We start from the raw sequence: 24594 nt of genomic DNA on the forward strand, positions 1-24594 counted from the left end.
AGGGGGCTGCCTGAAGCCCATAGCGCTCAGGCAGCTCGGCTCTTAAACAGAGCTGAAGAGTCGGGAAGGAGCAGAGCCGCCATGGGAGGGGAAGTGCCTGGCCGGCATTTTCCCGGACATGTTCGGCTTTTTGGCAATCCCCCCCGGACAGGGGTTTGATTGCCGAAAAGCCGGACATGTCCGGGAAAAACCGGACGTATGGTAACCCTAATATTTGGAGGGGTGGCTCCAGTCAGACCAACGGGGCTGCATGTGTGTGTGTGTGTGTGTGTGGGAGATTCTGTGTCTGCCCACGGGGCACCATTTCAGATGGGGGAGGGGCAGGGGCATGCAATCTTAACAGTGATTCCAGGAGGTACTTCAGCAACTGAAAACTCTAGTGTTTTTGCCGATAACAACTTAGAAATATCTGACAGGAGCATTGTATTTAATTCCTAGATCAAGAAAGAAAATTAAATAACTGTTAGACCCATTCGGCTCTAATAGTAACATGTTCTGACATCTTGTGGCAAGTCACTTATGGAACACTGGTTAGGTTTAGAATTGTAATGTATATTCTTACTCAGATATTCTTACTAAAGTCAGAAGGTACCATCATGATCATCTAGTCTGACCTCCTGCACATTGCAGGCCACAGAACCTCACCCATCCACTCCTGTAATAGACCCCTAAACTCTCGCTGAGTTACTGAAGACTTCAAATCATGGTTTAGAGACTTCAAGTTACAGAGAATTCACCATTTACACTAGTTTAAACCTGCAAGTGACCCCGTGCCCCATGCTGCCGAAGAAGGTGAAAACCCCCCAGGGTCTCTGCCAATCTGACCCAGGGGAAAATTCCTTCCTAACCCCAAATATGATGATCAGTTATACCCTAAGCATGTGGGCAAGACCCACCAGGCAGACACCTGGGAAAGAATTCTCTGTAGTAACTCAGAGCCCTCCCTATTTAGTGTTCCATCTCCAGTAAATGGACAACACACCATTGTAGGCAGTCTTGTCATACCATCCCCTCCGTAAACTTATCAAGCACAGTCTGGAAGTCAGGTGTTTTGTCCCCATTACTCCCCTTGGGAAGCTTCTCCAGAACTTCACTCCTCTGATGGTTAGAAATCTTTCACCTAATTTCAAGCCTAAACTTGTTGATGGTCAATTTATATGTATTTGTTCTGGGGTACACATTGATGCTCAACTTAAATAACTCCTCTCCATCCCTGATATTTATCTCTCTGATGCATTTATTCAGAGTAATCATATCTCCCCTCATCCTTCTATTGGTTAGACTGAACAAGTAAAGCTCTTTGAGTCTCTTCTTATAAGGTAGGTTTTCCATTCCTCAGATCATCCTAACAGCTCTTCTCTGCACCTGTTCCAGTTGACTTCATCTTTCTTAGGTCTGGTCTATACTACCCGCCTGAATCGGCGGGTAGAAATCGACCTCTCGGGGATCGATTTATCGCGTCCCGTTGGGACGCAACAATCGATCCCCAAATCGGCGCTCTAACTCCACCAGCGGAGGTGGTAGTAAGCGCCGCCGACAAAAAGCGGCAGAAGTCAATTTTGCCGCCGTCCTCACAACGGGGTAAGTCGGCTGCAATACGTCGAATTCAGCTACGCTATTCACGTAGCTGAATTTGCGTATCTTAAATCGACTCCCCGCTGTAATGTAGATGTACCCTTAAACATGGGAGACCAGAATTGCACACAATACTCCAGATAAGGACTCACCAGTGCCTTGTATAAGGTACGAACACGTCCCTGTCTCTACTGGAAATATCTCACCTGATACATCCTAGGACTGCATTAGCCTTTTTCATGGCTGCACACAGCTGCCAACTTTCCAAAGTGCCAGAGGGTGCTCGACTCCCTGCTCTGCCCTAGGCCCCGCCCCCCACTCCCACTCCCCCCCTTCCCTCAAGGCCCCACCTTTGCCCCGCCTCTTCCCACCCCCACTTCAGCCCCACCCTGCCTCTTCCCACCCAGTTCTGCCCCCTCCCACAAGCGCACTACATCCTCACGCCTCCCCCCTCAGAGGCTCCTGCATGCCGGGAAACAGCTGATCATGGCAGGCAGTAGGCACAGAGAGGGAGGGAGAGGCACTGATCCACGGGGCCCGCCGGTGAGCAGGAGGCACTGGGGAGGTGGGAGAGAGCTGATGGTGGGACTACCGATGGGTGCTCAGCACCCACCATTTTTTTCCCCCATGGGTGCTCCAGCCCCGGAGCACCCACAGAGTCGGCACCTATGTGGCTGCATCACATTGATGGCTCATAGCCATCCTGTGATCAACCAAAACTCTTTCTCCTCCACTGTCACTTCCAATCGATAAATCCCTAGCTTCTAGCAAAAATTCTTGTTAGTCCCTAAATGCATGACATGGCACTTTACAGTATTAAATATCATCCAATTTCTATTATTCCAGTTTACAAGATCATCCAGATCTCCTTGTATGATATTCTGGTATTCCTCGGTATTGGCAATACCTCCCAACTTTGTGTCATGTGCAAGTGTTATTAGCACACCCCCATTTTTTGTGCCACAGTCAGTAATAAAAATGTTAAATAAAGTTGGTCCCAAGACTGATCCCTGAGGAACTCCACTATTAACCTCCCTCTAGCCTGACAGTTCACCTTTCAGGCTGACCCATTGCAATTTTCCCTTTAACCAGTACCTTATCCACTTTTCAGCTCTCATATTAATACTCATCTTCTCCAATTTAACTAATTAATTTCTCATGTGGAAATGTATCAAATGCCTTACTGACATCCAGGTAGATTATCTCTACTGCATTTCCTTTGTCTAAAAAAAATCAGTTATCTTCTCAAAGATATTAGCAACTTTGTTACCATCTCTTGAATACAACACTTGAAACCATTGTAGAAAAGTCTACAATTACTCGCTACCATTTAGGCTACTTACTACTTATAATTCACCAAGCTTGGGACTGATCATTTAACTTTAGGAATCGACCTAACAGCCCTTTCTTATCTTAATCTCATGTTAATCACTCTGTTTATAAACAAAATTCTGCCTCCCTGTCTCAGGGTGCAAGCTGGGAGCAGCAGGTCTCCGGTCTCCTCTGCAGAACTCCTTACATTGCAGGCTCAGGCTGCTTGCCTGAGGGGAAATGCCCTCCCATGTGCCCCCCCAGCTCCACCCATGGAAGCACTTATTACTATGGATGGACACACACAGCACCATCAAGTGTGCATGTCACTTCACTGAAAAACTTCACAGGACTATTTTATGTCACTTTTTACAAAGGCGGGAAGTCATCCAAATGTGAATTACCAAAATCCTTAAAAACATTATTAAAGCTGTTAAAAATTATATAATACATAGGGTGAGAAAAGAGTGTCTGTGCATCTGGGTATAGTGCTTAGATTATCCACAAGGTAGTACTACTGAAAAGGGACCTAAATGCAAACTTTCGACAAACTTGGAGGCCAGCACTGTAGAAGGATACTGACCAATATGGGAAGAGATCCAAGTCAGGGCAAACACAGGAGAGAGGGTTTTGTTTTAACAGAACATTTGGAACAGTTTCTTTTTCAAAGTCAGCTAATTTCCAGCGTGACACAGCATTACTCTTCGTTTCCATCTAGTCTGCTGCCCGGGGTTTCCAATAAGGCTATTTATGCTCTCACCTTTCCCCTACATCCCTCCCAGCCAGTCATCCCCCGCCGGGCCATCAGCTTTCTCTTTCTGTATAATGTCAACTGCAGAGCTTGGTTTCGGAAACCCTTTGCGGGCAAGTCCATGTCATCAAACGGCAGAGGGGGTGGATTGTAAATTGCCCGGCTCCAGGCAGGCTCACCTACCCTCTTTTGTCCAGCGAAAGGCCACCTGCAGCCCGGTAACACCGGGCCACACGAGAGGAGTCCCAGCCCTTCTAGTCCAGGCTTGCTTCAGGGGAGCGGAGTCTGCGTGGGCGCTCCCCGCCCCTGCGCTTAGCGCTGGTAGCTGCCGGATGTTCAGAGGCGCTAGGAGCCGGGCTGGTTCCTCTGAGTCCCTGCCGCGTTGGGAGCTGGAGGCGTGGGTGATAACGGGAACTAGCTACGGAGAAGCTGCTGCGTAGCTGGGGGCGGCCTTTGTTCCTGCCGTTTCTAAGCAGCGCCGGCCCCTTCTCCCCCATGTGTACGTCTGTGGCTTCCCAGTAACATCTGACCGGGCAGCTAATGCTCGAGGAGGAGCCCGCGGCAGCAGCAGGTGAGCTAACCCCGCACTCCGATCCGTCAAGCCTTCCACACTCAGCAGCTTTTTGGTGCCCTCGTCTAGCTTTTTTGGGGGGCAGCGGGATTATGTATCAGAGCCCTGCTAGGTCCTTGTGTTCGGCCCTGTCCACTCTCTGCTGTGCCCCTTGCACCACCACCTCCTCGTCCCTGCTGCTGCTCCGATCTCCTGTTCCGGTGAAGAGAGCCCTTTCCCCGCCTGCCCTCCTTGGCTCTTCCTTCTCTGCCTCGCCTCGCTGTGGTTGCTGTCACCAAGGGGCCTCGGCCGGCCAGTGCTCTACAGCTGTAGGTCCAGGTGTTGCGAGTTCCCGAGCAGGTGAGTGTTTGGAATATTCGGGGTCAGAAGCTTCCCTGGATGGAATGTGGGCATTAGAACGTTCTAATCCCGGCCACGCCGAACGAATAATTTTTCTCACCATAAACCCAACGTAGGCTGGTTGTAAAGGAATACGGTGTGGATTTAAACAGAAACCTAATCTTTCTCTGAAAAATTAAAAAAATGTTCCAAGAAAGCCATAGATTAAGAGAGTGTGTTTTTTTTAAATCAAATTTACTTTTCACACTGATCATTGATTTTTATTTTATGCAGTTTTGCCCTGTTGATTAAAATAACGTATTCTTAGTTTTTTTAGCTAGTTTCACTTTATGGCTCTCCATGTGCTAGCCAGGTGCTAATATGATTTTAGTTGAAAACACTGTAGGGGAATTTATAAATTCTCCCAGACTGTTAGATGTTTAAAAGAGGAATTTTAAAAAGGTCCACAGAGATTTCTGTTTCTTGGTCTCTCTAGAACCTTACTTCTTGCAACTTTAAATTTCAGGCCAGTGTTGCCCTTTAACATCTGAGTCACCCTTATAAAACTCAAGATATTTAGAGTTAAAACTTCTTGGTTCACCCACTTCATGCCTTGGTATTGTGTCACTGTATGGTTAAGAATATAAATGGTCTGTTCTTAAACTTGACCATTCTTGTACATAAGAGGTGAAAGAGAAGATCAGGCTGAAATGCCCTAGCTCTGAATTTGCTCACTTGAATGAATATGCACATAAGACCTTGTATATTTTGATCTAGCTTTCTTGCAATCAACTTCCTTTAAAAAGCAAAAACTTGTTTCTACATGCAATATTAGGCTTTGTTTAGACTAATAACTGTGCTGGTGTAATTAAAAAGAACGAGGAGTACTTGTGGCACCTTAGAAACTAACAAATTTATTTGAGCATAAGCTTTTGTGGGCTAAAACCCACTTCATCGGATGCATGCAGTGGAAAATACAGTTGGAAGATATATATATATACACACACACACACACACACAGGACATGAAAAAATGGATGTTGCCATACTAACAATAATGAGAGTAATCAATTAAGGTGGGCTATTATCAGCAGGAGGAAAAAAAACTTTTGTAGTGATAATCAGGATGGCCCATTTCCAACTGTCCTAGTATAGTTGTGCTGCAGAGGTATAAAGTTTAATCAGTAAACAAATTATAGGACTGACATTCAGACTGTAAATCAGAGGTTCTTGACCTATTTACCAATGTGGGCTGCATCCACACTATATATGTATATATACACACACACACAACCTCTACATCTGCACAAAAAAAAAAAAATACAAGGTTTAGTATTTATTATATGACAGCAATATAATTCAAATCAATATAGTACCTTTCATTTCAACACTGGCAAATGTCTAACAAGAGCATTTTAAATTAGCAAAATAAGTCAAAACCAGTATCAGCCCCCCTCCCCCCAACACTTGGCTGGCACACGTGCCTGCCCTGCAGAGACAGGGGCCCTGTCCAGGGCAGAATGGCCCCCCTAGAGACTGCCCCCTCCAGCATCCAGGCCCCCAAGCTAACAACTATCCACATGCCCCCAAAGGTTGCCCCCCAGCACTCAGCTGCCCCAATCCATGGCCTGCCACCAGTCCTCACCTAGAGTCTGTCCTGCATGCACTGGCTGCACCTTCTCCTCGTGCCCCTGTACCCCCATCCCCATGGTCATTGGTCTTCTATCTTGGCTGCATATAGCTCAGCCATGCAGCCCACCCTGCCCACCTGCTGCTGAGGTCCTAGTGCTGGGGAGTCTACTCCAGCCAGGTCACTGAACCCACAATCCTGTGGGATATGGGGTGATGAGCACCCTAGCCTCCTGCCAATGCTTCTGGATCTGATCCTGCCAGGGGCTAATCCTGCACCACCCCATTTTTGCACCCCACCCCTGCCGGCTCTGCGCCCACAGCAAGTGTCCCTCCCTGGTTCCAACCCTCAGGATGTCAAGTGGGCTGCAGTTGTATGCTGATTGGGCTGCAGGTTGAGAACTGTTGCTGTAAATAGTTAAATTAATCAATCTTTATAGTATGCTGACTATTTCGCTTTGGGGACTGATCCAACTCCTGATTAAGTCTGAGTCTTTCCACTGACTTCACTGGGAGTTGTATCAGTCTCACTTGTTCCCCAGTCATACAACTGGTTCCACGCAGGTGGACCATTGCACCTGAATGGAACCCCAGTAGTGGAATAAGCTGAAGGACTGATTCTTAATCTTTCCTAATGGCGCCACTTGGCATATATTACTACCTTTGCTGAGCCCTGAAGATGTTCTATAAATCAGTGGACAATAACACATAAAAACCTAAATATCCTGATTCCCCCCTCCCCGTTAAATTAATAATATTTTGAATTAGCTTGGATTGGGGGTACAGGGTTGAATGGATCATAGGCTGACGTGTGCAAAATTTCACCCTGGAATGGATTTTTATGACAAAGCTTTAAATTCCAGAAAACAAGGACTCAATAAATATGTTGACTAGAAAGGATAAAGAAATAGTGCTAGAAATAAATACTGTACTATATTAGTGTTTTAAAAAAATACACTAGCAAAGACATCTCACTAATGCAGAGGGCAGGGCAGTTGTCTGTCTGTAACAATAGGAAATGTAGTTCCTGAGACTATATATCTCCAACTACAGCCCTGTTTTGAGCCCTGAAGGTACAGTGTTTGACATATGGTTTCCAATGTCTAATGACAAAAATACTTCAAGTATGTGGCTTTTAAAGATATGTTGTTAGCGAAAGTGACTTACAGGCTTCTTCAGGCCTCTGATAATTAATGCCTCAATCCTGCAATTGGCTCTCTATTGGAAAGTCAATTGCAGGAATAGGACCTAATTTACTTAGATTATGTTTTAGATTAACAAAAAACAAAATGGAATGTGTGACTTTTGTGGGGTTACCCCCATCCCCCTGAATTAAAGGAAGGCTCAGGTTCTGAAACAGTTCTCAATCTCCTTTGAAAGCTTGGGTTACATATCTCAAATTGTGAGGGGTGGGAGATTTTAGGCCAATCACATTACCTACCAATAACTTCTCATGTTGTACTGTTACAGATCTCTGATCTTCAGAGTGACACTCATCTGGGGGTTTAAGATTTATTTTAGATGCTTATTTTTCCTTCAGAAACCAGAATTACTTGAACAAGACCTTTTAAAAAAAGTTGGCTGCTCCTTTATAATTGCAATGTAGATCTGGGCAGTTGATTGTATGCACGAGTAACTTATCATTCTTTAAAAAGAACGAGGTGTACTTCGGCACCTTAGAGACTAACACATTTATTTGGGCATTTGTTAGCCTCTAAGGTGCCACAAGTACGCCTCGTTCTTTTTAAAGAATGATAAGTTACAGACTAACACGGCTACCACTCTGAAACCTTTTCATTTTTTATCCTTCTCCTAACTTTTTTTTCTTCTCATAAGTATCTTATTTTGAAAATACAAACCTTGTTTTTAAAATGCCCCAGGAGTGTAGAAGAGTGCATTGGTGGAGCCAAATACTCTTTCATTTCTTACCCAGAAGAAATGCCCAAGGAATTCTGCCAAAATAGACAGGTCAAGTCTTGACCCTCGCTAGGATATGGCCATTCAAGAGGGTTAGCACTGGAAGCTGATAAGGTGGATACAAATCAATGTTGTTGTTGTTGTTGTTTTAATGAAAAAATATATTTTTATTTTAAATTAAATACAAGTTTAGTTTTAAAAAAATAAACCTATTCAGAATTAAATTTGAAATTGACAGCTTATGCTAAGGCCTAAACTACTTATAATCTACTAATCATTTAAATACAAAAAATATTAAGCATTATATATTTGCTGCCAATAGTTTAAAGAAAGTCAAAGCCCTGAACTGGCAGAAGTACTGGAACTAAGCATCTGGAGCTAGAGTTTGTTGAAGTAGTAACCCAGCTTTTGTCAACAGTAGCTTCTTCTGCAGAAGCAGAGAGAAGATTCTCTTCATTTCAGTTTAACTAGTTCAGTTCTGTGACCAGTCGATTCAAAGGTAAGAAACCACTGTGAGCTTTAAAAACAGGAAAGCTTTAAGAATAAAATGTAAGAATAAAACTGGGTTTGAGAGGATGAGATCTACTAATTCTAAAATTTTGAAGGACATGGTGACTAGAAATAACCAGTTCAATTCACTAACTGCAGGTCCTACTTCCTTTGTTTAGTAAATCAGTTATTTTTAAATGCAAAAACTAAATGTTTTGATAAATGTTTTTCTTATGTATCCAGCACATTTAAGGTAATTTTCTTTAATAAGAAAAACATAAAATGCTATTTAAGCATTTAAATTGAATTTGAATTTCCATCCATGCAGATTCTGAGATAAATCAGAAGTAAGAAAATAATAATCTAATAAATAAGAAATGTATCATTCACTGTTTTCTAACATAAAAATTGAGAATCTGAATAAATAGAGATATAATACACTATATCTTGGATTGTCAAAGGAGCACCAAATTTAGTTCAAAAGCTATATTTAGTTGCAAATCGGCATGTTTTAATGGTTACCAACCATGGAGAGTCAGCCTTTCTTTAGAAAAATAAAAATACTAATGCAAGCTATGATTAAAATCAGTTATGTAAATAAGGTTTCCTGCTTGCTGATTTTAATTGATGATTTAAATTACTTTGACTTAAATCAATCCGCCATGGAAGCTGAAGAATACATTTGGTATTGTACATCTGAGGACTGTGGAACTTCAGAGCAGTTAACTGTTTCCTGCTGTAATAAGTGGCCAATACATACCTCCTCATACTGTGTAATTCACAGAGCAGTAGGTGGTTCAATTTAAGTCTGGGAGAGGCCTGGCTTCAGTGATGCTATGCCCTTGTTAGAAGAAACAAGAGCCCATCTCTAGCAGCCACAGTTACCAGAGTTTTTACAGGAAAAGCTGATCTCCTTTTGAAAATTCAGATTATCAGGGGTAGCTATCCTTTTCCTTCTAGATCTGCTACTGAAATTGTGTTTCACTTCACCTGATAGGTGCAGAATTTTCATTATGACTGTTCTGAAATACACTATATTGCATAGTTGGAAAGCACTATAATTACTCTCTTGCTGAAGACGTGGATCCTGTTTCTTTTATGCTAGTGTAACTCTATTGGCTTCAGTTATCCTAATTTACATGGGTTGCTGAATGGGAGATGAGGTGCATGATGTATGTAACCCATACTCCTCCTGGGTGTGGTGCTCTGTCCGCTCTAGTGACACCGAGACCACCTAGAGATTAATGAGTCTGCTACAGCCTTAGCTAAGAGCCATGTGACTTTTAGCTCATGTAGTAGAGCTCCAGAGGTCCCAGGTTGGGTAAAGATACTGAATTGGACTCTTATATACAAGAGCAATTTTTCTGTGGTTGTTGGCATGAATTTTTATTAAATACACTCTTAATAAAAGGGATTAATTGTAGTGGTAGAAAAAAGAGCGTCTCTTTTTGAGGTGAGATCTATTAAAAGGGAGCCCTCTAATAAACAAAAGAGAACTTCAATAAGAACTAGAAGAAAAAGGAAGCATGTCCTAAGCTTCAAAGGCTTCCCAGTTGATATCCCAGACAAGCCCCCACTTGTAACGCTGACAGACCCTGGTTGTTGGTGGGCAGGATCAAATCTGGGATCTTTGAAACTAAATGCATGAGTTTTTACTGCATAAGCCACATGGCTTTTAACTAAAGCTGTCAGACTCATTAATCTCTAAGTGGTCTCGGTGTCACTAGAGGGGACAGAACACCACACCTAGGAGGTGTGTGGGTTACATGGACACTAAATCTTTCAAGGTGTTGTCTTCAATTTATGGCTTAGGTGACTTCAGCTGCGATCTCCTCACATACTCTTGCACAGAAAGCAGCAATGTGATTGGTGTTCTGAATAATTTTTCCCAGATTTGTCATTTCTGAGGCAAACAGGCACAGACTTGGTGTAGGTGGAAAGGATTTCTGAAACTGCAGCCAGTTCCATGTGGGAACGGGAGACAGAGAGAGCTGTGGGTCTATAGTGGAAACAAAGCTTTCTTTTGTGAATTAGTATTCTCAGTTTAAAGAAACATTTGCTTTAGTTAAATATGTTTCACTCCAAATAGAAACATCTGTTTCTTATCTCTAAATTATCCATAATAACCTGTGTAATTGTTCTTGCATAACTAGCTGTCTGTGGCAATTTACAGCCCAAGAGGTGTTCTAGTAATTAAACTCATCCTCTTACTTTATGGGAATGACTTTTGCATACTATGTATGAACAAGTGGAATAGAAGGAAGAAACTATTCAAATCACTGGTCATGTACCATAAGTGCTGTTGAACAACCTGCCTAATCAGACAGAACTAGATTGGTGGGCTGAATAACAGACTTTATTTTAAAGTCCAGCTCTTAGGGTTAAAGTTTTCAAAAGGGTCTGAGTGATTTAGGAGCCTAATAGCTTCGCTGTGCCAATTTAACCACTTAGATTCTCCTCAAACCTTTATCTTGTACATGACACGTTGTCAATCATGTTCAATTTAGGGGTAGAATTTTCCAAAGTGCTTGAGGGACATTTTACTTGTGGTCTGCTATTGTGACAGTGAGTTATGTACAAGACAAAGATCTGAGGAAAATCTAAGTTATGGTCTGTGCATCGCATCACTGGGGAGAACACATCAGGGTAGATGTCAGGATAGTGATAGATATGTAAAATTATGGCTCTCAAATTTCCTGAGACCAGAGATTATTTACGATATTTTCCAAAATTCACGGGACAGTCCCATTAAATGCTTTAACAATTAATCAGAATGTCTCTTTTTCTACCCTTTTCCTCTGCTTTCTTTTTGGCTCTGTCTGGGCTTCCCCCAAGAAACTCTTCAAACTATCAAAAAGAATGAAGAGAACTTGTGACGCCTTAGAGACTAACACATTTATTTGGGCATAAGCTTTCGTGGGCAAAAACCCACTTCACCAGATGCATGCAGTGAAAATACAGTAGGAAGATATATATACACAGAGAACATGAAAAAATGGGTGTTACCAACTCTAACGAGACTAATCAATTAAGGTGGGCTATTATCAGCAGGAGAAAAAAAAACTTTTGTAGTGATAATCAGGATGGCCCATTTCAAACAGTTGACAAGAAGGTGTGAATAACAGTAGGGGGGGGAAATTAGCATGGGGAAATAGTTTTTACTTTGTGTAATGACCCATCCACTCCCAGTCTTTATTCAAGCCTAATTTAATGGTGTCCAGTTTGCAAATTAATTCCAGTTCTGCAGAGAAACTTGGGAACTTACTAGCTACCAACAGCTGCTTCTGGGAAAGCATTACTGTTTCCTGATTACAAGCATTATTAAGATGCATGAGGACTTAGGGGAAGTCCCCTAATTTAAATACACCTCTACTCCGATATAACGCGGCCTGATATAACATGAATTTGGATATAACACGGTAAAGCAGTGCTCTGGGGGGGGCGAGGCTGCACAGTCCGGCGGATCAAAGCAAGTTCGATATAACGCGGTTTCACCTATAATGCGGTAAGATTATGTCGGGGTAGAGATGTAAATAGGGGAAGAGGAGAGCCCAGGATTCCTGTAATACAGCACGTAACTCGGCTTCCTGCTGTAGGGCTACTACTTCTTTTTTTTTACAGCTAACAGGCTATCAGCTGTGATCTGGCTAGTTTACAAATCTAAAATGCTGAATAAATATTTTGATTGGCCTCTAGAAAAACATTACTTGGAATTTAAAGACATTGCAGTATCATGTGATGTGGTTATGGTGTTAGACTTGTTCACTAGTAAGATTTTAATGTATTATCCTAGCCCAAATCTGTATACATTCTAGATCTCTTACTAGACACAAGAACAGTGTCTAATCTCAGCTACTTCTTAGGTTTGAACAGAAAAATAATCTCTTTTGCCCCCTTAAATCTATTCACCTCTTTTGAATTATTTTTCTCAAACTCTCCAAAAAATACTCACTTTGGGTCAAGACAAAACCTGAAAAATGTTCAGCTCAAGGTGACTTCTAAAAAAGTTATGAATATATGTTCTGAGATTATAATGAATGTGTGTTCACTGTAATCTCTATTGCAGTCACTCCTATGCCACTGTTCTAATACAGAATACTTTCTAACATGATGAATGTTCAAGTTCTCATCTTTTGGTACTAACGCTGTCTATAAAGCCCATATGTTGACTAACAAGCATAAGAAAAAATTTCATTCAAGAATCTTTTTCTTGACTCGGCATATTAATCACTGTAATAGCTTATTTAGTTTTGCTTAACTATAAAAGTTTACTGTAACGAGGGCTGTCTCTAGGTTTTTTACTGCCCCAAGCAAAAAAATTTTTGCCTGTCCCCCCACCCCAGCTCTGGGCTCTTTTACCCCTCCCCGTGTCCTCCCCCACCCGCACCCCCTGCCGCCCCAGCCCTGGGCTCGCTCTTCCGCCTCTCCCCTCCCCCCCCCCCCCCCGGCTTTTGGTTTTTGCATTCCAAAAAAAAAAAAAAAAAAAAAGATGGCCGGAATACCGCCCCTGAAAATGTGCCACCCCAAGCACGTGCTTGGTTTGCTGGTGCCTAGAGCCGGCCCTGACTGTAACCACTTAACCAAAAATATTTTCCACACTAGCCTTGATTGTTTGAAGCAATTCTGCCAAAGGCCACTAGATGTCCCTACTTGACTAGTTTGTTCAATAAAAAAATGGTCATGTGATGTTCGGACTTACATTTATGTACCTTTCACCATTTAACTTTGTTTACCGTATTGACACTGGTGCATCCTTGCAGCTTAGCAGGTGTGTATGCAAGATAACTATTCTCTTTGTTTACTGTTTTGGAATTGTGTTGGGAGTATTGCAAAACCTGTGCTCAGCTTAAATGCTGAGCTCTTGGGCAGTGCTTAATTTGTAATGAAAGAGGGGCCGAGACTCAAGCAATTAGGTGCCGGGGTTCAAGCAATTTTCTTACTTTCATAACTGACATGCAAAGCCCATAGGGCCGGGGCTACAAACTGCCTACTTAGAGGTGCTGGGTCTGAGCCCTAGCGAGCCCCAGCACCAATTAAGCACTGCTCTTGGGTAATACTGGAAGTGTTTAGAAGCTTCCATGTATGTACAAACTAGTAAATGTTTTATATAATTAACCAGGTATCTGGCAGCTGTAAGACAGCATCTCCATGTATTTCTGTGAGAAAGGAGAGCATGTATAGATGACCAGTTATTTTTTAATATATTTAAACTTGATGTTTAATTTTAACAGCTATATGGGGCTTTAAGTCCTACCAGAAGCTTTAAGTACCCAACCTGCTATATTACTTTTAAACTACTAGTAAATATCAGAATTTTAAAAATATTTTATGTTATCTTATTTGTCTTTATGGTAAACAAAACATGAGAACGCCAGTTCTGCAAAGAATCTGTTGCAGGAGAGGCATCCGCTTCCTCCAGAGTAGAAGGTCAGACCACTTTCTTTTTTTTATAATTAAAGTACAGATCTGCTAGATCAGGAGGAGCAATGGATTACAAGGAGAAGAAGGCTGAAATCCTTTACAGAAAAGTATTTCACTATCCAGATAATACTGCTATAAGTAGAGGAATGGCACAGTTGGGAAAGAATAGATTAAAAAACCAAACAAACACACAGGAGCAGAATGTAGGGCTGCCGGGCAGCCCCACGCCAACAGCTCCTCCAGCACGACTGTACTGCCCCTGTCTTCCACGGAGCTGTACAGACCTCAGACAGGAAACACAGCTGCATGGAAGGGCTGGGGGCGATACAGCCATGCCAGAGGAGGCCGGTGGTCCCACGTTCTGCTCCTTTCGCTGCTGTGGTTCCGGAGAGCCCTGCAGTTCAGAAGTCTGTATCCGGTGCAGTGGGAGGACAGAGGTTCCCTACCCCACCCCTGCCCAGGTAAGGTGGAATGGGGAGAGCACAGGGGCCCTAGGCAGGGGGCAGGGAGGACTCACATGTGGGGGGGTCATATGCCACCCCTTTAGCTTGTGCCCCCCTTTGTGTTCCTCCCATAAGTCACCTACGCACTACTGGATCCAGGAAACTGCAGACCAGTAAGCTTAACACAATTTCTGCTCTGCAAAGGTACTGGGTGGGAGGGAATGGAAGGGGCAGGGGATTGCACCATGTTTCTCTATGTTTCCATATCAAATATGATCAGTTTATAAATTAAAAGGGGGTGAAATGGGAGTTTCTAGTTGTTAGCCCTGCAGACTAATCCTGGGCTTTCAGAACCAAGATGATTTCTTTCCTTCTTGCACATAATTGAGGAGTAAAAGGCTCTGCAGATACAATTATGCTGTTAGTGACCTCTTGCAATTCCATAGCAAGCCCATTAAAGCCATGGGTATAACTATCTGAAATGACCAAAACCATTCTGTTGGTGCGAAAGAGAACAGAACCTTCTTAGCTGCTTTGACTCTGCAAGGCTAATATGAGTAGAAAATTAACACTTTTTCGTCATGAAAGACAGCACGTGTGATTACACAAGAAGCAGATCTCATGGGTAAGAAGGTGCCACTTTTATGTACTCTTCAGAATAGAAGCACAATTGACTTCCAGTACATTTTCTAGCAGGTTTAACAGGTAATGAAGCGGTCCCTTTGTAAGAGCTGACATGAAAAAGGGTAGTCAGAGAAGTGAATGGCAACTAGGGCTCTAGTCAAGCAAGTCATTATGACACTCTGGTTTTATAACACGCTGAACAGAAAGTGGGTAAACATCTCTAGATGTTTGGTTTGGTTCCACATGGCCCTGGGAGCAAACCTAAAGATATATGGATTAGATTAAACTAAAATACTCATTAGGATTTAAAGGAACATGGTCATCTGGGGAAATTAGTCTTTTTTAAAAAAAGTAACATTTAAGATTACCGTAGACCTTAGTTCCTCTTGTGCCGCTGTCACATTGGGCAGTCCAGCTCCTCCATTGATTATGGGCACTCACTAGTAGCGGTACTTCTTCTAAGTGATGCCAGCACATTCAGCATCCTCTGTCACTGTCTTCTGCCCATTCTTCCTGGGCTTTCCTCGCTTTCTTTCCTCCCTGGGTAAGTTCAGATGGGGGATAATACGTGACTCTCCCTCCCCCCCAAGTGGATCAGTTTGCCTAGACACCAGAGGTTGTCAGATGCCCAGTGTTATTGTTCCCTAGTTGTGTTCCTGGGCACTCTTTTAAACATACTTATTGTGGTTTTATAATGGCAGTGGGATTCTGGCATGTGGGTGGCTTCTGACACAACTTCACACATCTTTTGAGTCCTATCACTATGGGGAGGTGCTGGCGGGTACTGCCTCCCAGTCAGAGCACCTAGCAGTGTGTTCTGCTATAGAATGCCTGCTATCCTGACCTCTTGACAGCAGGACTGCTTCTGTCATGACAGCAGCGGGCTCCAAATCTCTGCTTTCTGTCCCAGCACTGGGCAAAGGCAGGGCAGAGCTGGGCCCAGAAAGCTACCTCCTTACTAAATGAACACCAAAGATGGGTAGGGCCTTCCAGGGGCCACATGGAAGAAGGATTGGGGGAGAGGGGAGTGCTGGGGCTGGCCATGGGACATGTGGGCAGAAGAGGACTGCAGGGCAAAAGGGGAGCACAGATTTTGCAGGGTACAGGTGAAAAGGCTGCCTGCAGGGATGGGGTTACTAGGGATTGTGGAATACATTAGGGTGGGAATCATTGGAGCTGGAGGGTTGTTGGGGGGCCTATGGTGGAGTAGTGAGAGGTGCTATGGGAGCAGAAGTAAAATGTTTGCAGTCGGAAGCGGTGTTGGGGTGATTGGGCAGACAGACCTTGAGGAAAAAAGGACCTAAGGTGGGGAGGGGTGGAAAAGAGAGAGAGAGAGTCAATGAGAGCACCTAGCTGCCCTGATTGCTGAAGGCTTTAGCCTGGGTAAATAAGTAATCCTACTCCTAGGTCTCTAGGCAGGAAGCCCACAGATTGAGTGGATCCATAACAGGCATAGGGCAGAGTGCATAATAAGCACCCTCTTGATCAAAGGTACAATGCTACATATGAAATAAGCTCTGACTGAAATTTACCTGCTGGGCTTATTCCCTAGAACTCAGTTAATGGATTTCCACCATGACCTCGGACTGCAACGGGGAAAAAATTCTAACTAAAATTTCCCCTCTCAGCCAAAATGAAACATAGTTTGTTTCAGAAACAATGTAGCTGTCTAACCTGCAACTATCCCTTTGTTAATAAGCAAAACACAGGGCCAACATCTGCCCGGATTCTCACCCCCTGCTGCTTAGGTTCTGTCACTGCAAAGAGGCAGCACAGGAGTAACTAGGGCACTGGCTAGGGAGTCAGGAAATCTGAGTTTGGTTCCTAACTCTGCCACTGACCTGCTGTGTGACCTTGGATGAGTCACTTCCCCTCTCTCTTCCCCTCCAACCTTCTGTCTGTCTTGTTTGTTTAGACAGAAAGCCCTTTAGGTCAGGGATGGGCTGTTTGTACAATGCCCAGCACAACAGGCCTCGGTCTTTGCTGGGGTGTTCAGGGGCTATTGCGATATAAAATAACCTCGCCTGGTAAAGTTCTGAAGTCAGAAATGTAAATTCTGTCTCTGATATGGTGCTTGGAAGGGGCAGGGGAAGATGAACCGTTTAATGAGCAGACAGTAATAGGGCCTATGAGGCAAGGTCCATCTCTCTGATCTATGTCTGAGGCTAGAATGGGTGGATTGGCATTCTTTTGTGTGGTTATGGAGGGGGCAATATCCCTCTGCATATTCACCCTCTTCAGGGTGGGTTTAGCTCTAGTAGGAAATTCTTGAAAATAACTTACGGTACATGAGGTGGTAGTATACTAATAGTAGAGTCCTCTTAAAATAACCAATGTAAAGTTGGTTGTAAAACACTGGAATACAATACTAAATTTACTGTGACTTCCAAATAGTATCAGTTCTGGTGCTCCAAAAATGAAGTACATCTCAAACATGCATATTCTCCATGTAAATCCTGAGTACCCACTTTGGAAGGTTTGACCCCTGAGACTTTCCTCTTCATTGCAGTAGAGCAAGATGCTGCTACTGGCTGCATCATTAAAATAAAAGGACACCATATAAATAGGTAGGGGGAAAGTATTTGACTTATCTGACTTTAAAATCTACTAAGAAAATTTCTTCTTCAAGATATGTAGAAGATATGTAGGTGGTGAGGGGCTTGTCAGATGAATTCTTAATTCTGGAGAAGCTGAACTTTTCAGCAGTATATCTCAAAAGAATATGTATGAGACAGGAGTCCTGAAACAATAGCTGACCTAAAGCCGTGCAATTCAGATCTCAGAGCATATGAGGAATTATGAATTTCTGTTTCTCCAGTGCTGCTTGACTTCCACAGCCATAACTGTAGAGAGAGGTTATGTAACGTATGGTCATGGACTCACCTCCTCTGAGGGAAGAACAGAGACTACTTATTTAGAGACTTCCACTGGCTTTTTTGTCGGGGCTTCCAGGAAGGGAGCAATGGTTCCCTAAATGGATTAAGTAGGGTAGACGGAAAGCAAAGCTCAGTAGCTCTGTACAGCTTAGGAGAAACACGATGCTAAATATTTATAAGTGTATTTCATAGGGAACTCTAGAACATAGTAAGGTTGGTGTTTCTTTAGCCAATATCTAGGACAGGGGTGGGCAAACTATGGCTTGCGGGCTAGATCTGGCCCCTCAGGGCTTTGGATCCAGCCAGTGGGATGGCCCCACGCCGCTCTGCAGAAGCAGCCAGCATCACTTCCCTGCGGACCCCAGGTGGGAGGGGCAGAGGGCTCTGAGCGTTGCCCATGCCTCCAGGCACCGCCCCACCGCAACTCCCATTGGCCGAGAATGGGAACTGTGGCCAATGGGAGCTTCAGGGGAGGTATCTGGAGGCATGGCAAGGGCAGCGCATGCGGAGCCCTCCCCCAGGGGCCGCAGCACTTCCTGGAGCGGCGCAGGGAGCCTGGCGCCCTGGCCCCAGTGCACGCCACTGCCACCCCGGAGCCGCCTTAGATAAGCGGCGCCGGGTCGGAGCCCAAACTCCTCCTGCACCCTGCCCCCAACTCCCTGCCCTAAGTCCCCCGCCTGTCCCCCCTGCTGCATCCTGCCTGTACCCCCTGCTGCATCCTGCCCCCCAACTCCCTGCCCGCACCTCGCACCCGTCCTGCACCCCAACTCCCTGCCCTAAGCCCTCGTACATCCTGCACCCCAACCCCCTGCCCTGAGCTCCTTGCTGCACCATGCACCCCAATCCCCTGCCACACCCCGCACCTCTCTTGCACCTCAACACCCTGCCCTGAGCTCCTTGCTGCACCATGTACCCCAACCCCCTGCCACACCCCGCACCTCTCCTGCACCTCAACACCCTGCCCCTTCTCAACCCCAATCCCTTGCCCTGAGCCCCTTCCTGCACACCGCACCCCGTCCCACACCCCGCACTCCTTCATGCACCCCAACCCCCTGCCCTGGCCCTGCATACAATTTCCCCACTCAGATGTGGCCCTTGGCCCAAAAAGTTTGCCCACCCCCCTGGTCTAGGACGAAGGTTGGATATGAGGCTCATACTCAAGCTGTTCAAGCTTCTGAAGTTTTCAGTCCCTTCCCTGCAACCACTTTATTTTTGTTCAAGTTTAAAATGTACCTTCTCCCCTGAGGTTTGTGTTACAAAGTGAACAGTGCTGTCTGTACAGTGCATTGATGTGGTGACAGGAGCTGGCTGGAACGTTCAGAGTGATGCTCTAAATCTGGTGGAGCAGTGACTTGAGTCTGGGGTTCCCACATACCAGGCCAATGCCCCAGCCACCAGGCTATAGAGTAGAAGAGAGTGTCATCAGAAGTGACAGGGACCCCAAAAAATCTGCCCAAATCAAAAGTGCTGGTTTTGCTCCCAAAACCAGCCATTTTGGCACAATTCCATTTTTGCAAAAATGTTTAAAAGGCTTTGGTTTTGTTCCATCGTGGAATGAAAACAAACTTCTGAACCTCAAGTTGCAGTGAAACGGAATTGTCTTCTTCCAGCCAGCAATAATGATGACACAAGGTAGTTGGGAAATCTATGAATATCTTCCACCTCCCGAGGGAATACCAGAATTTAAATAACTTCTGATGTAGCAGTTGCCATGTTAGCATAACTTTTCTCCTGAACATTACTAGGACAAATGTTACATTTTTTCACACCCTTGGTAATCCCACTGATGTATGAGATACAAGACAAGGCAGAACTTGGCTTTCACAAAGTTAGCAGCACCTTTCCTAGCTACTGGTCCTTACTGCATCTTCTGACAAAAGCTTTTCACTTCTAAGAAATTTCCTATACTTCATTTTATTGCCTCTATTTTCTTGAATCGTCTGAGGTGGAAGACTACCATATGGAGAATATTCTTAGCAATTTGCACAACTGTGATAGGGTTGTGTGTTCACACACCCAACTTTTCTGTGGCTGGTTTACGATGGCGCTCATCAACACAGTGAGTCAACCCTATTTGTCAGATTTTTACACCGTGCCCATGCAGTGTGAATAAAATCCTTTAGACAAAACTATATAAGGAAATGGATGGAAAAGTTGAAGATCATTTCATTTGGTCCTATTCAGTTCAAAAGCTGAAAAGAATTGTCATAATAAAACGGTTTTGGGGAATCATGCGAATATGGGGAGGGAAGATCTTGAAGCCAGTTTCTGCTGGTCTCTTGGTGGGTCTGTCCAAGAATAAATAGTCCCAGGAACCAGCAGACCTGTTTGCTATATACATCTCAACCTGGCAAGACCCAGATATGGGCAAATGTGTGACAAAGATCCACAATGAGGGACAAAAAATATGATTTATGCAGGAAACTTAAAATGCTGTGAGATTCCTTTTTTATGAATGCATTTATTTGTAACTTAGAGCTAACTATTAGCCTTAGTATTCACCGGAGTTTTTAAAATTTAAAAAGCCTAGTCAGTTCCCCTTAAGGTGCTATGAAGATGTAAGAAAACATAACTTTGAGAGAACCCTAGCTGTCTTTTTTGATTATGCGCTTTTTGTGCAGCCCTTTGAAACATTCCCATGCAGTGAGAGGCAAATGCCAGAAGTTTCTGGACTTTTTGCAATGCTACCGTCGGTTCACTTGTCTACTCTGACTTGGGAGATGAAAGATCAACCCTATATTTGAAAATAGGGAGGGGGAGTTAATCATGCCTGATGCTGAACTGTCACTTCTTTCTTTCCAGCGTGTTCCATGGGAAACAGTACGAGCAGGCTATATAGCGCTCTTGCTAAGACGTTGAACAGCAGTGCGGCCTCCCAGCATCGGGAATACTTGGAACAGTCAGACTCAGAGCAGCTGGATCCCATAGATCCTAAAGCTCTGCTTCAAGAATGCCAGGCAGTTCTTCAAAAACGCCCTCCCCGACTCCAGAGAGACTTTGTAGACCTGAGGGCAGATTCTACCAGCACCCATCGTCCCATTAGGGTCATGCAGTGGAACATTCTTGCGCAAGGTATGAACCTCGTATAAATCTCCAACTTGAGGTAGTCCCCTTGGAGCTAGACGCTGTTGAAAATGAATTGTATGTATTTTTTTTAATGTAGATATAGTGCGTTTGCACAGAGTACAAATATATGGAATTGGGAGGGTTAGGGCAGAGACACATCTAATTCGGAAGGAATAGCAAAAATAGAAAGCTTCTGGGTCTGAATTCATGTGACCTTCCCTGCACAACAGTCACACAAACATTTCCTTTTCTTGTAGTTATAAAACTGAAGCTACTTAATGTGAATACAAGGTATCTCCTATTAAGTTGAGATGCACACCACTATTGGATCCATAGTGACCTCCAAAAAGTAGACTTGCCCTCTATACTACTACTTTTGAAGTTGAATTATAACACATTCAGATCATCCTGTGGCAATGTATTAAAAAAAAAAACTAGTTAAACTTGGTTCAGAGTTCCAGGAATTTTTTCATTTGTCTTGGTTATTGCTACTTGGAAAAGCACATTTGAAGTGGAATAATTGTGTTTATAGTGGTATTTTCCACATTGTGCACTCAGTGCTGAGGGTTGAACTGGGCACAGTGGCCTCATCTCGCCTTCTCTCTGCACATTTTTTTTAACTTTTGAAAAGACCATATTGAGATTAAGAATATTGTCAAATAGCTCTCCTATCTAGTGTCCTTTCTGCCTTGTAACATCTTCCAGACGATAGAGTAAACACAATAGCATGGAAGAGACTTAACAAGAGATACTACAAGATGACATAGCAGCCACATATGCTAATCTAGTTTAAAGCAACTTGTAATTTTTGGGGTGCTCTGTGTGACACACTTCTTTACAAAGGCCTGGGTGTATAGAGGTTGTTTTTATTTTTCTTACCAGACACTTCTGAAAATCACACCCCTTTAAGGCATCTCAGATTGATCATCCAAAATCAGTAGCCACTCCTGCAAACTGTAGCCACAAGTACTTATAACTTGGAGCAGCAGCTCCAATCCAGTCTGGTATCTATGGCCTAGGAGTATGCCACAACTTTTGCACACATGTATCCTACAAAGCAAGGTAATAAAATCTCCTGGCAAAATGGAGACAATATGTCGTATAAACCACACTTAAAATTAACTTAACATTTAAATCCATTTGGGGTTAGGTCCAGATTTTGAGTAGAACTCTGCATACTACTTAACCGTAGCTGGCAGTATGTTTACAAGGGAGCCCCTTGTTTTCACAGGCCCACGCAAGTCTAAGTTAGGGAGGGGATGATTTTCTTTGGCAATTAATAGGTACTGATGGATTTTTCATTCCAGCTCTTGGAGAAGGCAAGGACAACTTCGTTCAGTGCCCCATGGAAGCTCTCAAGTGGGAAGAAAGGAAATGCCTCATTCTGGAGGAAATCCTTGCATACCAACCAGACATTTTGTGCTTGCAAGAAGTGGACCATTTTTTTGATACCTTTCAGCCACTCCTTAGTCGGCTAGGCTACCAGTGTACTTTCTTCCCTAAGCCATGGTCCCCCTGTTTAGATGTGGAACATAACAATGGGCCAGATGGCTGTGCCTTGTTTTTTCTCAAGGACCGCTTTACATTGATCAACAGTGTTAATATCCGTCTAACTGCAATGAAGCTAAAAACCAACCAAGTGGCCATAGCCCAGACGCTGAGATGCAGTGAAACTGGGAAGCTGTTCTGCATTGCAGTCACTCATCTGAAAGCCCGTACTGGCTGGGAGAGATTTCGATCAGCACAAGGCTGCGATCTTCTACAGAACCTAAAAAATATTACCCAAGGAGCAGAGATCCCTCTAATAATCTGTGGAGACTTCAATGCAGAGCCCACCGAAGAAGTTTACAAGGAATTCTCTAACTCCAGTCTCAACCTGAATAGTGCTTACAAGCTGCTGAGTGCAGATGGGCAATCAGAGCCTCCTTACACTTCATGGAAGATCCGGCCCTCTGGAGAGTGCAGGCACACACTGGATTATATCTGGTATTCCCAGCATGCCTTAAATGTAAACTCTGCTCTTGGCTTGCTGACTGAAGAACAAATTGGACCCAACAGACTGCCATCCTTCAATTACCCTTCAGACCACCTGTCTTTGGTGTGTGACTTCAGCTTTAATCAAGACCCTGACAGGCTTTTATAACTTGTTTAAACTCCATATGGTATTGCAGTGTCTTAACTCACCATTTTTAAAGAAACTTTTGATGAGGCTGGATTTACTTAAGGATGGGGTATATGGATGGCTTAATATATTTTCAGGCATGTACTTGAAAGTAACTTTGCCATTCAAACCTTATAATTTGAAGCCTCCAAAGGAGGAAAAAGGAGTTGACTGCCAATTTTTGAGTTGCGATGGTTTTGTTCAACATGTGCTTTGCCACATCTTAGTTTGAAAATTGGAGGGGAAACTGCATTCTTTCTCCCTTCATTAACTCCTTTGTCTAAGAACTGAATCAATCCTGAAATGAATGTTCAGGCCTTTAGTTCTCAAGCTAAGAATTCAGTGTATATGTACACAAACAAAATTAGCATGCTGTCAGGGCAAGTTTTAATGTTTCCCCTTGGTGAACATGCAAGGGTAAGAGGCTTGACTATATACGTGTTTTTATTTATTTTTATATTGATGTGTAAGCAATGCAATTGACCAAGTTGTGTTAAGTCTAAATGTAGGAAACACATGCATTTCAGACACACAAGCAGATCTAGGAAGGCCCTAGTAATTCTGAAATGATTTGAGATGGGAGAATTAATCTGTGTTTTAAGAACTGATAGCAGCTTCCATAGAGCATGTAATGTGATGCAAAGCCTACTCCAGTAGGAGTGCCTAAGAGAGGAGACTTGACCATAGTGTATGATGTAGTAGTACCTTCAGTTTTGCAGAAAATGTGCCTGCATCAATGCATATGTGGCCTGTAGAGACACAAAGTTGTAACTACTATTTTCCCTGCACTTCCTTTCAAAGGACACACTTAATCCAGGAATATTTTGCCTGTCAGTTTAATGCCACACATTTCTAAATGGTTTAAATTTATAGTCTTATTTAGTCTTGTCATAGTTTTACTAACTGTTTTGATAAAGGTCCGATCTTCATGTTAAGACCCACTTCCCCTGCCTTTTTTTGTGTATGTTGCATTGCATTTTGAAGACTTAACACTGGCATTTTTAGAAAATGGTAAACAATGTATTGAGAGGGACTGATGGCTCTGCCTCTGCCATTATAAAACACAGGACAAAAAGGGTTGGCAGCAGTCTTGAGTTTCTCTTTTTTGTGGGTAAGTGGAACTCTAGCAATGCATTAAACTATGGGAGGGAGAAAAATATTAGTATAAGCAGCTCTTGCCAGCCTTGCTAAGTGGGGAGTGCTTTTCTCCACCAAGAAGGTCCTATAGCTATGGGTTGTGAATACAGCAGTGAGGGTTTTTGTTGAAGTAGAGGTGGCGAGGGTGGGAATGGTGGCTGGAGTGGGGAAGCCATGGGGCTGACTTTCAGGGGGTGGGGAGAAAAGGAACCACACAGAGGGCAATTCCAAGCTAAAGCAGTATTTCATTTCAAGTAACGTTACTGGCCCATTCTGAATTGTAAGTGTTCCAGATACATTAATAAA

The 24594-nt window shown here is 43.6% G+C and overlaps 1 protein-coding gene across 6 annotated transcripts in view; it reads left to right on the plus strand.

Moving 5' to 3' along the window:
• NOCT (nocturnin) overlaps positions 1–23889 on the plus strand; it is a 76851-nt gene extending 52962 nt beyond the window's left edge. The window contains exons 1-3 of one of the 6 annotated variants that reach the window (XM_034772058.1): positions 3785–4547; positions 20727–20996; positions 22298–23889. In XM_034772058.1, the coding sequence (XP_034627949.1) occupies positions 4178–4547; positions 20727–20996; positions 22298–23133 (1476 nt within the window). In that variant the 5' untranslated portion in view covers positions 3785–4177 and the 3' untranslated portion in view covers positions 23134–23889. The other 5 variants (XM_034772059.1, XM_034772063.1, XM_034772061.1 and 2 more) reach the window with 5 other exon arrangements.
• The last annotated feature ends 705 nt before the right edge of the window (positions 23890–24594 follow it).

The sequence above is a fragment of the Trachemys scripta genome, chromosome 5 (genome assembly GCF_013100865.1).
Source record: "Trachemys scripta elegans isolate TJP31775 chromosome 5, CAS_Tse_1.0, whole genome shotgun sequence".
Lineage (NCBI taxonomy): Eukaryota > Metazoa > Chordata > Testudines > Emydidae > Trachemys > Trachemys scripta.